At 42.2% G+C, this 16,759-nt stretch overlaps 1 protein-coding gene across 1 annotated transcript in view; it reads left to right on the top strand.

The window, feature by feature from the left end:
- Positions 1 to 14,508, top strand: part of shisa8b (shisa family member 8b) — a 31,151-nt gene extending 16,643 nt beyond the window's left edge. Inside the window, exons 3-4 of the mRNA XM_056366299.1 lie at positions 6,864 to 6,977; positions 10,977 to 14,508. Coding sequence (XP_056222274.1) covers positions 6,864 to 6,977; positions 10,977 to 11,602 — 740 coding nt within the window. The 3' untranslated portion in view covers positions 11,603 to 14,508. The remainder of the gene's footprint in view (positions 1 to 6,863; positions 6,978 to 10,976) is intronic.
- Positions 14,509 to 16,759: the final 2,251 nt, after the last annotated feature.

Below are 16,759 nucleotides of genomic sequence, written 5' to 3'. Positions count from 1 at the left end.
AAAAAACCATAAGAACACACAACATGTAATTACAACAACTTTGTAGTCACAGGGAAGAGGTCACGTTCAGCTGAGGTGTCGCCTAGCAGAGAGCTAACGGCTAGACACCGAGCAGCTAGGTGACTGTGACGCCGCCCACCTGTCACTCAAAGAGACCACGCCCTCAATTATGCATAACTCTAAGAAATCTGTTGATCGAATAAAAAAAAAAACTATAAGTAAATGTTGGGGTGGGACGTGAGAGTCCGCTTCTTAATGTGAAGTGACAGCAGTGAAAATCAGGGGATTTGGCAGAGTTGATGATGATGATACCTATTGATGGTAATGTGTTTCATATTTATGCACATTACATCTGCTTCTTCCCAGAGTTGGAAAGTGTCCACTGGCTTTTTGTTGGCAATAAACAGAGACAGCAAAATAAATAAATGAACATTGTCCGGCGGGCAGCTTTGAGCCGATGAAACAAAACAAAAATCTTCATCATTTCACATCAGTACAATATGACAGGTGTTATTTAAGAAGGAAAAAGTAAAGTTTCAAATGAGAACTTTGCCCGAAGGCTCTCTGGTGACACGTCAGCTAAAGGCTGTCTGCAAATGCATCCTCTTTGGTCATAACATGGTTTTAAGCAAACTCAGAGGTTGACATTTGAGGGTCGACACATCAGTGCTTCAAAATCATGAGTCACCTCCGTCTGTCCTAGATCCTCATCCTCTGTTCACCCTACGAAACTCCCCTGAGATCTCACAAGGAGTTGCAGGAATCTGTTTGCTCTATTTGTATTTTCTAGGCCTTTTTTCTTTTTTAAAGGACTGTGAATTTAACACTAGGCAAATACAAAATGCAATGTTCCCTCACTGAGTCACAGGACAAAGTGGAACAATAAATAGATTGCCTAGTGAGGAAAACAGATGAACAGTATTGGTTTTTCCATTATAGACAAGATGGCAGACAGTGGCCTCTGGAAAAAAGTAATACCTACAGAGTAACTGAACACATCTGAACTGAGGGCCTGTTGCCGTTTTCTCTACGGCTCACATCCAGTTTAAAGCGAGATAATGTAACCTTTGAAAGAAGAGAACAACAAAGATCTTCCTCTTACAAAGGCAAAGTTGAATTCATTACAACAAAAACACAAGAGTTGATTTATTGAATACAGTCAGTTTTGCTGCAATAGCCTTGGTTGATTTGATATGACCCATCGCTCATGGTGAGCTAATGTCAGCTAATGTGAGCTAATGTTAGCATCCTGTTGTTACAGTGGAACAAAGTGGTGTAAACTTTCCTTAAAGACACATTTCCACGTTCTAATCCTGTGGTCAAGTGTTGAATATTTATTCATCTCTTGTTACGTGCTGAATATGTGTTAGAGACAAAATCCTTCTCTTTGCTTTTTCTGTAAAACTTTTTATTATTATTTATATTTTTGGCTCATGTTGAAGCCGGTAGCGGAAACATGAATGTATCCAATCAAATGTGATTTGGGTTGACGACCCTGCCCATCATGTGAAATCGCTCCGGACAGTCAGGTAGTGAGTAAACTGCAGCGCCGTATCACAGTAAAACGTTTCATGAGAGCGGAGATGATCTAACTTCTGTTTCACTGCGACTTTAAAAGCTACAAATGTCAAAAAAAAGTCACAAATCATTAAAGTCAAAGACCTTTTTTTTTTTTTTAGGATTTACACGAGCCATCAGCAGCTGATGTCAGATGAGGGCAGGAGGCAAATATTTGGTCTAAAAGTCTCCAACACACATGACTCATTGCAGAGCGAGAGCTTGAAGCAAAAAGTCTGACCTATTTATCGACTGCAGAAGTAGCACGACCCAGTAACAAATCACTCTTCCTAACACACATTTTACCTTTTCTTCTTCCACATCTCTCCCTGTCTGTTTTAACCGAGAGTTTCCTTTTGAGCGCTCGTCTCCTCCAAAATGTCTTCCTGCACTCTCGGCTCTTGAGACGCAAACGACTTATTCTTGTAAATTAATGATCTCGGTGTGAATGTGCGCCGCCCTGCTCGTGTCATCTTGATCACTCTGACAAAAGGCCTGTGTGTGACCAATTCAGCAGATCGCAAAAACAGCGTGAGGATTATGATTTTGTGTTTGCGTCTGCTCCGACTCCAAACGGTGATGCACAGAGACTTTTAACATATGATCTCACTGATGACTGACGTGGTGCGTGCTCTGCTCGCTCGCTTTATTCTCAGCTCTTACAGTCCTGGTTAAAATTTATTGGCAGCCCTGAATTTCAAGTACACGATTCAGAATATCTTAAGAAGTAAATGCAAATGAACCAATTTTGTGTAAAGAGAATATATTAATAAAATATCCAAGGTCCAATAAACAAAACTTGCATAATAGTCCGATAATACAAATAAGAAAATGTGCCACGGACACTGTTATTGGCATCCTTCATTAATATCTGGTTGCAGAACCTTTAGCAACAATAACAGCCTCTGAACTGAACATCTAGAAGCTTCTTGCACCCGTTTGCTGGTGGTTCCTCTTCCACCGCTACACGTCCTCCAAAGGTTTTTAAATGGGATTTAGGTCAGGACTCATTGCTGGCCGGTTTAAAACAGTCATTGTTTCGTGCTTCTGGATGTGAGCTTCCTGCCGTTGTCCCGCTGAAAGACCGAAGACCTTGTTTTCTGACACATTTTGCTCCAAAATGCCTCGTTAATCTTCAGATTTCATCATTCCTTTGAAACATTCAGTGCCTCCGGTCCCAGACGGAGCAAAGCACACAGCACGATAGAACCGCCACCGTGTTTTACTGTCGCTCGGTTGTTCTTTTTTCTTATGGGCTTCATTTGGCCGCTTTAAACGAACCGATGCGCTGCCAGGACTGTGGCTTATCTATGGAAGTTGTCTTTTGTGGCGTCCTCCTTGGCCTTCGCCCATGGAGCCCTGCTCGGGTTTGGATGTGGCGTAAGGTGCGGGCTGAAAGCTCCATATTGCTTGAGGTCGGCCTGAAGCTCTTCAGATGTCTTGCATGGTGTTTTTTCTCCACAAGCCGCACCAACGTTTTTTCATTTGAGTTTCTTCTTAATAGTTTCATAACTGTGAAACGTCTCGATAACATTACGAACTGCTGAAATGGGGCTTTCAAGATCTTTCATAGCCTTGAGATTCATCAAAACGGCCGCCAATGATTGTGTCCATCGTACATTTTGTGTATTATTTCACTATTATTACATTTTTGTTTTTTTCTTTTGTTCAGTAAACATTTTTTGAAAATACTCTGGTAATATGAAATTGGTTCATTTGCATTTATTTCTGAAGTTATTCTGAATTCAGCAGAACTAATAAGTTTGACCAGTTTGTATCATCGCTCTCTCTCTCTCTCTCACATGGACACACAGTGACCTTCATCTTTCATCTTGGCGATGACCGACGTCATGCAATGCACTCCCGCTTCTTTACCGCTTTCCCGGAGGCACTTAAGGCTCCTTTTATCTATCATCTCACACACACACACATACACACACACACACACTCGGAGGTGCACATTTATACACAAAACATACACCATATATAGAAACATGCGCCGCTCCTGCTTTTCTAAGTGTTTCACGGTCATGAGCACTCACAATAGCACGCCGGTGGAAACAGGAGGAAGACGGTATAGGCGACAGAGAGAGAGAGAGAGGGAGGGAGGGAGGAATCCCATCACATCAAAAACTCCTTTAATTCCTCCTAAAAACTCCTCTTAAGTTGCTGACCTGAAAATGAATCTTTAGTCTAAATGTCTTGCCTCCTTCCTCTGCGTCATTAGCGCTTCTGCTAAAACTCAACTGCTTCTAGACAAACTGGGAAGTCAAAAATATCTGGCACACACACTGTGAGCCTGTGCTTGTTATTTAATTGCTAACTCAGTATTTCACATGATGAGAGAGAGAAAAAATATATATATCCTGCTTCTTTTCATCTCGAAATCTGCTAATCAGAGAATGTTTCATGTCTGCATGGCATTGCTTTGTTATTAATAATTTATGTCTTAATTCTTAATAGCAGACCAGACACCATCTGGGCTTTTTTTTTTTTTTTTATAAAGCAATATTTAAAATTGTGGCCAGTCTTCAGTGCCACTTCTTTTAGCCTCCTAATTAATGTGTAATTGTCCTCAGGTGGCTTCTAACCTGGAAACAGTTCACTGAAGCTGGCAAAATAAACCCGAAACCTCGTTAGCATTAGCACAGCCGCTAACACTGTGTCAGTCACTGCCAGTTACAAGCTAACAAACAACATCAACAAATAGAAGATGCTAACTACGCTAACAGTTCTGTTCCGTCTGCTAGTTGCCAATTTTAGTCACAACAGACTCTTCATCTGAGTCTGAGTCTGACTGAAGCTCAGACAGTCTCTCTGTTGTTTCCTGCGCTAACCACATGAGGAAAAAAGACGATGATGATGATGAGAAGAAGGTAGTAGACGACGATGATGATGATAATGACAGTATGAAAAGGATTTTTTCCTCATAATCTTCTAATCTGGCACATGCTGAGAGGTGAACACCACTGGATTACACTGGATGATTTTCCTGTGCACGTGTAGCCACACACACACACACACACACACACACACACAATTATCAATGTGCTGTGCGTTGTAGTTTAAGCTGATTAGGTGGTGAGATGTTTCACATGTTGTAATATGCATCGTGTGTGTGTGTGTGTGTGTGAACAGTGATTAAGGTAGAGGCTCAGAGCTGTAAGTGTAAATGTTGTTACTGTAAAGACTAACTCACGACATTTCTCCACCCCTCTGGCTTCATCATAATTTTCTAATTTATTCCACCAGAACATCCTGCCATCCTCCATTCCTCTCTCTCTCTCTATCCCTTTCTGTGTGTTCGTCATCTAAACCACACGACTCTCACTCTGTGTGTGCGTGTGTGTGTGTGTGTGTGTGTGTGTGTGTGTGTGTGTGGTGATTAGCATTCAGAAGTTGCGCTGCGTACACCTCTTTGTTCGCACTGGTAGTCACAGATGTGATGAAATCCTCTGTCTTTCACGCTGTGTGTGCTTCACACACACACACACACACACACACACACACACATTTACGCACAGATGGACTTGACTTGGTCCATGGCAAATCACATTGGCGAGCGTATCAATATGCTTTACTGTTCCATTCAGTTACAGGAAGTGCCGATTTAACACACAAACAAATAAACACAGTTGATTTTATTTCTCTTTTCCAATTGACCTTATAAAGCATGTTGTTGTTCGAGTGTGTGTCCGTTTGCACATTCGTGAGCACTGCATGTGTGTCCTTCCATCCCCGGGGCTGACATCAAGCGCCCTGGCTGCATCACTGGACTTCATTAAGGCTAATAGCCAGGGCTTCACTCTCTCGGCTAGTTTGTTCCATTGTTCATTAACCATCAGTTCATTTGGCGTGAGACTGGCTGGCTGTCAGCGTTGGGGCCGCTGTCTCACCCAAAGTCACCATCCGCGGGGTGAAAGAGAGACGCTTCTTTAACCCCGACTGTTAATCCAGCGTTTATGCGAACACTTCCACGGCACACACTCCCACCTGAGGGATTCTCGGTGCAGCCACACGAAGCAGACCTGCTAAAGCTTAGCTGACCTCTAACACGCATGTGCATGTGTGTGGCAGAAATAACTAGTGAGTGTTTTGTATTATAATCCAAAAATTCATCCTGGAAAATACAAACAAAACAAATGAACATAATCTGTTTTAATTGTTTCTTGAGGTGAAACCGGCTCTGTAAAGTTTAGCTTGTGCTTCGTGTTGAAAGTAAGCAGAGGAAACAAACTCACAGCCAGATGTGAGGAGGTGAGAAAGCACTTTTTGTTTTTAATTGCAGTGCGACATCGTGAGTGACTTTGTGGAGAGATTGTGTGAGGTTGTGAGTTTCCTGATTTATTTGTTGATTCGTCTCAAGCCGCGTTTCCATTCCAGTTTTTTTTTTTTTGTTTGTTTGTTTGTTTGTTTTTAGAAAAGTGAACGGTCTGTGTTTCCGTTCAGCGATGTTATGTGAATAAAGCTTTTCTCCTCCAGCATCTGCCAACTATTATTATTAGCATGTGCTAATTGTTGGGAGGATTGCATTCACCACTGGATAGCTTGTTGTAGTATTCAATCGAAGGCGACGAGGGGCAACTGGTGCTCGTAACGACTTAATGATCTTTGGGAGATAACAGTCCAGCTTTTGGATGTCATGTGACTTAAACACAGAAAAACAGTTTCCATTTCACTTTTGCAAAATACTGCCTCGTTGAATAGTCTGAAAAACCACCTCATGCGAGCGTATACATTTCGCTAGTTTCCATCACTGGTTTTTTGGTTTGCAATTTTGAATAGTGCATGACGGCAGGTTTTTCTCACTCACTTCTACTCTGACCTTTAACGTCTTGTGGAGGGGCCCTTGTGTTTTTACTTTATACATAATATAATCAATTTACCACGTATCAAATGGCACACAGCAAACTTTGAGAGTGTAGCACTCCAACATACACTCTGAGTACCTGCGGGATCTGGGGCTGGAAGGAAATTATAACGAAGCCGCCACATGCGCTCTGCTGACACACTGAACGCGGTGCGTACTTGAAGGTGTCAGGGTGTTTTACAGACTGCACAGAGCGAAGGGAAATGCTGCAGCTCATTTCTGCCCCAGGGCACGCCAAGAGGTTAATCCAGCCATGGTTTACTACATTTACTACAGTGCGGTTATGTCATCTTTAAAACACTGAGGAAGGTCGTGTTTGAAAAAGGGTTTTATATGAAAACAAGTTGTGCACTCTGGACTGGATTGTTTTTGGATGATGATGTATTGCCACTGACTGACTGTGTCTCTCTCTCTCTCTCTCTCCGTCTCCCACCAGAAAATTATCATCTGAATAACTCCGCTTACGGGCCGTTTGGACAAGGGCTTCCACACCCGCACAGCAACCACAGCACAGTGGGACTGAACAAGTACACCTCCCTGAAAGCTGTGGGTAAGTCGGACACACACACACACACACACACACACGCACAAAATGACACTGACTCCAACTGACACAGTGACCTTTAAAGTACAGTAGGTTGGCAGTACAGGAGCTGTCAACGGATGAGGGTTTCTGTGCCTCTTAGCGAACAGGAAGTTGATCCTAAAGAGGAGCCCGCGCTGCTCCTGTCTGACACTAACTGCCACGAGATGAGCCCGTTTTTTTCAGCAAAGTAATTAGTCAAGTTAGTTTGTTGTTTTATTCATCAACCAGACTGCGATTTCGTTAGAGCCGTCTAACTGTCTAACCAGACAGCACAGGTCATTGCCAAGGACGGCGCTCTGTAATACATGTATTTCATGTAACACGGCCTCAGGCAGCTCTCGGGCAGGACGTTATGAAAGCTAAACCTACCATCCTCCTATGTCTTCATTTTAAGTTTAATTACACCAAACTAAAAACTTCAAGGACAAACATTTTTAACCAACCTTGGTTTTATTTGTATATTGTTTTTGTCATTATTTCTAACATAAGAACTCGCAAACTACCCATAAGCCACCATGGGTAGATACATCCTGATCTTAATGAGTGTTCAGGATTGGAAAACTGAAATCACCCCCTATTTGCCACACATATGTAAATTAATTTGTTTACTTTCCAACATTTTATATCTAAAAGTGTAAAATATTCACATTATAGTTCCCTTAAAAAAATAATGAGAGCTGGAGTCTCCATTACATTTACACAGCTTTTTTGCTAAAGAATTTCACAGTGCTAAGCTTCGCATTTAATAAATGTGTGAATTACCATTATGTGGCATCAAACCAGTGATGTCACAGTCAGTAATTGCACACAGTGACAATTATTCATAACTGTCTGGTATCCCAGTTTATTCCTCACTTTTGAGGAAGTGTCTGAGTGTGAACTGGACACAAATCTATCCTATCATATCATTTTCTTTATCATCAATCTTCCTGAATGTAATAACTCTCACCTTCGTTGACTCCAGACAGTAGTTTTGTAAGAGGTTTGTGATGCAACAGCAAAGTAACTTCCGCCTGGAGAAGAGGCTGCCGGGCGTTTTTTAACCAGGTGACTGTACAGACTACAGTCTCGTGTCAGCAAAGGTCACACACACGTGGTTGTCCTTGCATAGTAGCGAGTGTAATAGTGCACACAACTGCATCCAAACCCCTGGCGTCCCATTAGAACAAAGTAATCCTCTACCAGTGTGCCGAAGGCAAATCACTGCTTGTCAAGGTGGATTTATTTAACCTTTATTATCCATGGAACGTCGATGGAGCACGAGCGCCCTTTTGCAGGAGCAACTCTTTTCACACACTGGTTATACTCCGGACTTGGGATCTGCCCAAAGGCCTCTACAGATCGATGCTATTTAGCTTCAGGGTTGAGTTGACCTGCTGAAGGGCACTAAAACAGTAACTGACCATTAGGTCCCTTTAGTTACTGTTGCTACACGTGTCAAGCTTTCCAATGTTGCATGGCACAACACTTACAATAACATTGGCAGTTTTATCACTCGAAAACTCATGGGAATTTTTTCGGGCAATGGCTTGATTTTCTACATATATGTTTAAAAAAACCTGAGGCTGACTCTACATGTCGCAGACAAATGTCAATATCCTCACCAGTTAATAATCCATGCAGCAGACATGGGAAAAAATACATTTTTATTTTTATTTTAAAAAGAAAATAAAATATAAAATAATGTAGTTTTATAATGATACGCTCCTTAGCCTCTGAAGTAACGATCAGCAGCAGCTACTGCAGTTTACCTGACACGCTAACATTTGACGTTTAAGTTAGAGCAGAGAGGCGAATGAAACTTCTGGCCCAACATATGCCCGGGTTCTCGGCCCGAGTCCGGCCCATATACGTACCTCCACATCTGGGCAGAGTCCGGAAGATTTTCTGTGTTGTACATGGGCCGGATTCGGGCCGCGGAACCGGGGCGTATGTTGGGCCAGAAAAAAAACGAGCATGTGGCCGAATTATGGGCCGGATCTATTTGGTTATCTGGGGATAAAGTGTTGAATTAATTGCCCTCACTCTTTTTGTTATGTTTTTTTTTTTTTATTTTGGAAAAGGCAATTAAAAACATTAGATGAAAACAAGCAGCTGTCATTGGTGGACTCAGACTTTTGGGTTACTGTTCATGTAGCCATGAAGCTAACAGCAATGACCTCAGTGTTTCGTTTATTAAAATAATCCTCTGTGACATTCATGCTCACCCAACACACACACACACACACACACACACACACACACACACACACTGCGGACTCAGGGCGAGGGTATTTATAACCCCTCACTGCTATGTCTCCACATCCTGACACACAGAGTTACCTCCATCATCTCCATTGCACTCCTCAGCATCTTCTTCCCCCCTCTCTGCGCTCCCTGCCTTCTGCCCTCTCCCAGCACAAGAGGAACGCCACTACAGTCCGCCTTGAGGGCATACACCAATTTTAAATACTTAACTCACCAGCTTTCTTCTTTGATCTTCTTCAAACTCTCCCTCTCCTCCCGACAGTCCTATGCCTTCTTCTGACTCTCTCCATGTCCTCTGACCCCTCAGTTAATGTTATTTATTTCCAAAATCTCACACTTCCTAGACAAGATATTCCGATTTATTTGTAATGAGAGAAAAATATAATTAGTTTTCTGAGCTTCTGATGGTTTAAACTGTCCCTTCACACAAGGCGTTGGTTTTATACTTTTTGTTATTTTGAACTCTTGAATCCATCCCGTCACTGTTTCCCCACCTTGTCCTTTGAGGTGTGTTCTTTCAAATTTTCACCTTTTACCTCTCAATTTTCACTTAGTATCTTTGCTATTTTTTCACCTTTCTGTACCCAGCTGTGACAGTGTGTGGCTGGTCTTGTATCCACTGACTGTAGCGGGAACTATAACACAGAGGTGGTTTTGTCACCACAATAGCGTCGCAACAGTTCGAGATACGGCCACGAATCTTCACAAGTCTGTAGGTCAGATCAAAATGAAGGCCAAGTTCGATGATGGGTGAGGTCTGACCCATGCATACAGAGTATTCATGTCATGATGCAGTAATGAGTACTTGTGTGTCAGAACATCCCCATTGCAAAATGGTCTCTAGTTATCATTCAGTGTTTAAAGTGAGATCATGTAACTTTTGCTGAATAAAAGCAAAAGTGTAATCATAGCATAAATAGAAAAAAGTCAGGGAAGTGACTTAGTAATATCTAAATAATGACAGCTAACATTAGCTAACCGCTACTGGTCCTACCAGACCAAGATAGACTAAATTTAGTTTATTAAAATAGAACAAGGGGGAGATTTTAGCTCTAATGACAAGTTTTCATTTGTAATTTCCTCCTTTGAAAGTTTCATGGCCTCCATTTAAAACTTCTAAAATACTTTGAGAGGCAAATGAAGCTGACATTGCTGACAGGTTGGAGCCTGGAGGTCCCAACATAAATGCATCGTGGATTAAGTGTGATTCAGTCGTCAGTGTTCCTACAATGACAGACTCTGTGTTTGCACATTGACAGTTCATTTTAGGCTGCTTCTGCATGTGACTCAGAACTGCATCAGACTGTGACAAATTGAAAATGACTCTAAAGTATAAACAAGTTTAAAGACTCCAAATATAGCTTGTGTTTACTTTGCTGGATTAATTGTTAAAGAATACAAACAGAGCAAACGTTTACATTAAAAGGAAAATCCATCAGTGATGATGACGACATTGTCAACCACCGACCCTCTGATTAGTGGACGACCTGCTCTACCTCCTGAGCCACAGCCGGATTTAACCAAATATTATCAAAAGCATTTTTATTCAGAGGCAAAACTAAAAGTTAGCATACCCAAAGTTTCCCTCACTGCAAAGGGGAAATTGTGTGCACACCACTCCAACAGTAAACCGTAATGAATGTTTGCCATGAATGTCCTGATGAATGCCTGGCACTAGATTTTTAAACCGTCTCCACCCCTCTCTCTTCCTCACAGCCGACAGTGCATCTAGTAGCTACTACAAGAGCTTCCCGCTCATGGACTTCTCCCAGTACCAGCCTGTGGCACCTCCTGCTTTCCAGTCTGTACCAGTGCAGCCCAAAGAGAAGTCCTACATCCACCAGCCCCTGCCAGCACACCACGACCTCCACGCCCCCCTCTCCATCTCCATCCCTTCCAGCCATCTGGAGCACCAGCGCCTCCCCAAGACCACCACCCACCCGCTCCTCTCCAGCTCGGCCTTCAAGGCGTGGGAGCCAACTGGCCGCCACGTGCACAGGCAGATCTCCGCCCCGGGGCACAGCTCCTCCTCTATGCACGGCTCCTCCTCTATGCACGGCTCCTCTTCTATGCATGGCTCCTCCTCTATGCACGGCTCCTCCTCTATGCACGGCTCCTCCCGAAGACACGGCTACTCGACCCGGAGGCAGCAGAGCATAGAGAACATGCCGGATCTCTTTAGCCAGCCCTACGGAGCGATGTATGGAGCTGGAGCTGGAGCTGGAGGGGGGGCCGGGCAGGGGCAGCACGTCCATGTGCAACACCCACCTCAACCCCCCTACTACCACCACACCAGGCAGAAGAGCTACTCCACCCACAGTACGACTGAGGTGACCGTCTGAGTGCCAGTGCCTCAGAGAGCGGCCCGCTGCAATGTTACACACACTAACGAGAAGCTCTGGTGTTGGTTAAACGCCAGAATTTGGGACAGTTGGCCCAACACGCGAGGAATATTAAAACAGGGAGACATTCAGATCGAGGAGATGAAAAGAGGTGTTTTAATAAGTGGAATTAAGGAGAGCAGAGAACAGTGTAGCAGAACCACCACTCTTACAGATTAATGGACTCAGGTAGTAAAGGTGATTATAGGCCCCAGCAAAGGGTCTCGTACATTGATCATACAAAGTATATAGATTCTACCAGAAAGGAAATCTATCAAGGTTGCTTAAAAACCACTCTCAGGCTCCTACAGGTCACACAGCCTTCACAGATTCCCAGCCACCACAGTTTTGTTGTACAGGCCTTAAAAGGAACACGGATAGGAGAACAAAACAACAACAACAAAAAATCTTACTAGCACCAGCTCTTAAAGCAGGGAGCAAGCTGGTTTTTACCTGTGATGATTTTACATGTTGGTTTCAGGTCAGATTTGGCCGTTTGTGTTAGCCAAGAAACTCTGGTTGAGCTTAGGGACAGTAGGTGATTCGGTACATGGGGCTGAAAAAATAACAAAGAGATATTCGGCGTATAAACACGCAGCTGTTGTCACTCACTGCATCTGATGTAAATGTGGTTCATAACCTTTAAGTTCTACTTCTGTGGTTCACATACAGGCTGAAGACTTAGACCTCAGGAACTATTCACTCAAATTTGAAGGTACACTGAATTTATTTATTTGTTTATTTTAACTTTTATTTCACCTTTGTAGGCACTGCAATGAGGAAAAAACATGTCCGTCCGCACCCACCCACGGCCCCCTACACATAAAGGAATATTTTTGGTTAATACACTTGCAGGCTTTCTTAAGGGAGTTAGACGAAAAGGTCGATTTAGCAGCCAATTAGCTTAGCATTATGTATTGTATTGTATGCTACTTTTAGACAGAGCTAGGCTGGCTTCTCCTTATGCTAGCTAGGTCGCTCGCTGGCTATAGCTTCATATTTAGCATACGGTCTGATTTAGGTACTTCTTTAAGAAAGTGAGTAAGCATTTTTTATTTTATTTTTTTTCCGGAAAATGTCAAACTGTTCCTTGAAGCCACGCTGATTAAATCACAACTGTAAGTAACAACAGGCACATTAGCAAGTTAATTAGAGCAGAAATTCAATAGAAAAATGAAGTTTAAAGGTCATATACTGTATCTCCATGGAGAACCCTGAATTAATAATGCAGCTTTTTCATTTTGCACTAAAATTCTCTGCAGTGGTGGTTGTCCTTCGCAGCTTCAGTTGGTTGGGTGTTTTATTTTTTCTGCATAAAATTGGATTTGGAAGCAAAAAAAATTCAGCACCAAGACTTTTGATTAATTGGAGATTGCTGATTCCAAAATTGTTCCTTCTGTAATAACTGGATCAGAGAAAATTCATCAAAGCACCAAAATTTAGATTAAATTTCAAAGATTTAGTAATTAAGTCAGATAAGCTCCATGCAATCTATGTCACATACTAACATTGTAATCATAAACCATCTAAAAAGGCATTTCCAGGCCTTTTTGAGACGTTCTTCGATAAGTTTCCACCTGTTCTTCTTGTAAAAACACCTCTACTCTGTTGCATCTCTCAGTCTACCTCCATGTACAGCTGCTCGCTCCCTCGTTTCCTTTCTGTCCCCTCTCGGCCTCTCTCATCCTCATTCCACGATGGAAGCGCTTTGCATTCTGTGCCATGAGGCCAAGCATACAGGGACAGCATCCCCGCGGTTACATTAACTCAACGGTGAGGACAATGCCACCATCACGTCAGCTCCCATCAGCCTCCATCCCAACCGGAGAGATGGAGAGGAGGAAAGAGAGGGACAGCAGAGGCGCCAGAGGCTGGGACTCTTTAGAAAAAGAAGAGAAAGGGAGGAGAGAGAAGAGAAAAATAGAAAAACAAACGTACATGGACGCGTGCTTTCCTTCCTCGGGGGAAGGAAAGGGTAGGAGTCACTGTGGATCTGGGTCTCTCACTACTGAACTGTCTGGGTCATAACTCAGAGTGTGTGGACGCCTGTGTGTAATTTTCTACCCTCAGGCACCATTACAGGGGAATTCGCCGAGGCATTTCCAGACCTGGAGCATTAGACACTTCTCGTTTCGTCTCTGGAGGCTGGACAGCAAAGGACACTGTGCAGAGCCGCGGCTGCTGCTACGAACGAGGAACAGTTAATGCAACGTTTCCGCCGTACGTGGCAGTGAAGGTTCAAGTCTGCAACAACCTCAGGAACTGCACGATGAAGTGAACTGTTGACGACGATTGCGCGTGTCCAGAAAGACTTCCAATAGGTTCTGTAATAATATTTGTGCTGAGAGGATTTTTATGACGCCATACTTTTTATTTGGTTAAAGTGTGAAGTGGTTCTGTAGCATACAATATTAACAGCGCTGCTATACGAGCTCTAACCAAGACCACCTCCTCTTTGCAGCTAATATAACCAGCATCAAACACATTCAGGCTTCAGCAAAGTAGCAAGTCTCTCTTTCACTGACATCACATAAAAAGACCATATTTTTTAGCAAATCAAATTCTGGTAACAGCTTTGGAGACTTCTCCGCCCACATCAGAAGATGAATCAGACCCTAAGAGCGATTGATATGCAAAAGGTTTTTTTTTCCCCAACCAGCAGAAAGTGAGTAATTTTCACAGAAAAACACTGGACTCAACCTTAAGTTAAAAAAGTACAGTTGTTCTGAGAAACAAGAGCTGCAGGGTGAAACTCCCTGACTTTATGTTGCATGTTAAAAAACGCACAAAATCTGGAGGCATCATCCACGACCTTCATGGCAACAAGTGAGAACACTGTAACATTAAAATCTTCCTTTTCAAGCCTGCATTTATGGACTTTTTGTTAAAAATATAATAGCAAACACTTGCCTAATTACACATGCAGCAGATACAAAACAACATTATCATTCATTTGGAGACACCTGTTTGGTCAGCTGATGAATTAACAGTCCAAAAAAAAAAACCCACTCTCCTTCTGGTTTTGGTTCGGTCTCTTGTTACCTGTCTGTCCTTTGGTACCGGGCAGGAAGTGTACTTTGAGCTTTTTACAGCTGCATCTGAAAAACGACGCAGAAGAGAACGGAGAGACTGAACCAAAACCAAAACAACGAGCTGAAAGATGCTCAAACATTCTGTAGAGCCGAGGGACACGGCAGAGACAAGAGAAAAGCCTCTGTGGGTTCATGACAGAGACTTTATCCTAGTCATTTGATCTATTGTTACTATGAAAAATACTGATTATTGAAGAATTAAAAACTTAAACAAAGAGTATATAATTTTAAAAGAACTTCTGATTCCATCCTGGTGAAATCACTGAAGATTCTTTGGGGATGTCTCTGTGATGGATTTATATAATAGATTAAAACATCCAAGTAAGATTAATACTCTGATTTAAAACTTCAGGCACTAATGTGGTTGGTGTCTAAGAAGTAAAGCTTCATTAAGGATATAAGTTCTTTTCACGACCCTAGCTGCAGCACGTAAAGACTTAAAACTATTCTTAACTTCGTACCTGCTAAACCGCCGCTGCTGCTCTTTGAGTCCACGGGATGAATCCCATTTTGTTCTGTTTTTAATTGGCAGAATTGGACATACACCTGAAGTGGTATTACCACTGTCGGTTGCGAGCATCTATTACTTTTACTTAGACTTGTCCGTTTTGAGAGTTGTCATAAACTCCATGGACATATTCACGTCAAGTATTTTGAATTATTTATATGAACGCCATCAGGTAGCACCAAATAACTGCACAGAGATTAGAAAATATGAGTTTTGACAATAAGAGAAAGTAGAGTAAGATAACTTTGCAGGAGGATGTGATTCTACGACTAGGCATCTGCCAGTTCATGAGATTTTTGTTCATGAGCCCTATTTCCCCTTTGTAATGGAGCGACTTGAATATAAACAAACAGAATAGAACAAATGCAATAGAATCAAAATCAGCTTTGATCCGAACCAAGCGATGGTGAAGGTGTGATCACACCCGAAGACACACACCATCCACAGAGATAAGCTCATCACCCAGATACCCAACAGTGACATATTTTGTCTCCTGCCCCCCGAGCCACGAATTGTACGCCGCAAACTGTCTAGCGAAAACCAGATCTTGATAGCTGATGTCTCCTGGGAGTCTTGCTGCAGGCTGAGGCCCTTATCCTTATCCCTCCATTCACTGACACACACAAACAAACATACTTTAATTATCTATACAGCGTGTTACGACCAGTTCTGCTAGACGGCGTGTTAATAAACTGTGACTGACGCTGTGATAAAGACACCGAACACATCTCTTCTCCTCTTTTCATTCTTACATAATTTGATGCAAAAGTTCACCACGTCTGTAATCGCTCACTTATTCTCATTACCGACGCAGCAAAGGATCATGGGCCGGTATCGTTTCCTCTTAATGCTTGATGTTGTGAGTTTAAAATGTTACGATCTGCTGGTTTAGGGGGCACAGAATTTTTTTTTTTTTTTATAAGCAATAGAGGGTTTTAGTTCTTTGCCATGAACAAGTGCTTCCAATGTTTTTCTTGGTATGAAATCATGTATTTTCTCCACCTGAAACAATCGTGTCCCTCTGTTCTTTGTAGCAAAAACAAGCAACTTTTTTCATCTATTTAAGATAAATGTTTGACATCTTGTGTGCATTTTTCATTCAATCTTTTTTGGAACATGTGATTTTTAAGTTTTATGCAGCGCAAACATCATCTGAAAATCATGTGTTCTGCTTTATTTATGAATATTGTGTAAATATGCTTATTTAATGGACTTTCCTATATATTTTGTTTAAATAAGGGCTGTATGAACCAAGTCATTTTAAGAGTATTTATTATAATTGCAGTTGATGTCAGAGTTTAACAGAAGCTATTATTTCATATTGATGATTTTAGTAACATGAAAACACGACACTTAGAGAAATCTATATTAGCTGAGTTGTGCAATTTTTCTAATGTGCAATAGCGGAGGTTAAAGTAGGCCTACTGTACGGGATGTCAAATCTTTGCAGCGAGTTCTCTCATTTGTGGAAAAACGCAGTGACACAAATTAACTGCAAGTGTAGGACAAAGCAAACGT

This window comes from Seriola aureovittata, chromosome 21 (assembly GCF_021018895.1).
Source record: "Seriola aureovittata isolate HTS-2021-v1 ecotype China chromosome 21, ASM2101889v1, whole genome shotgun sequence".
NCBI lineage: Eukaryota > Metazoa > Chordata > Actinopteri > Carangiformes > Carangidae > Seriola > Seriola aureovittata.
The sequence above is the reverse complement of the archived record's forward strand: the minus strand, read 5'-3'. Positions and strand labels throughout refer to the sequence as shown.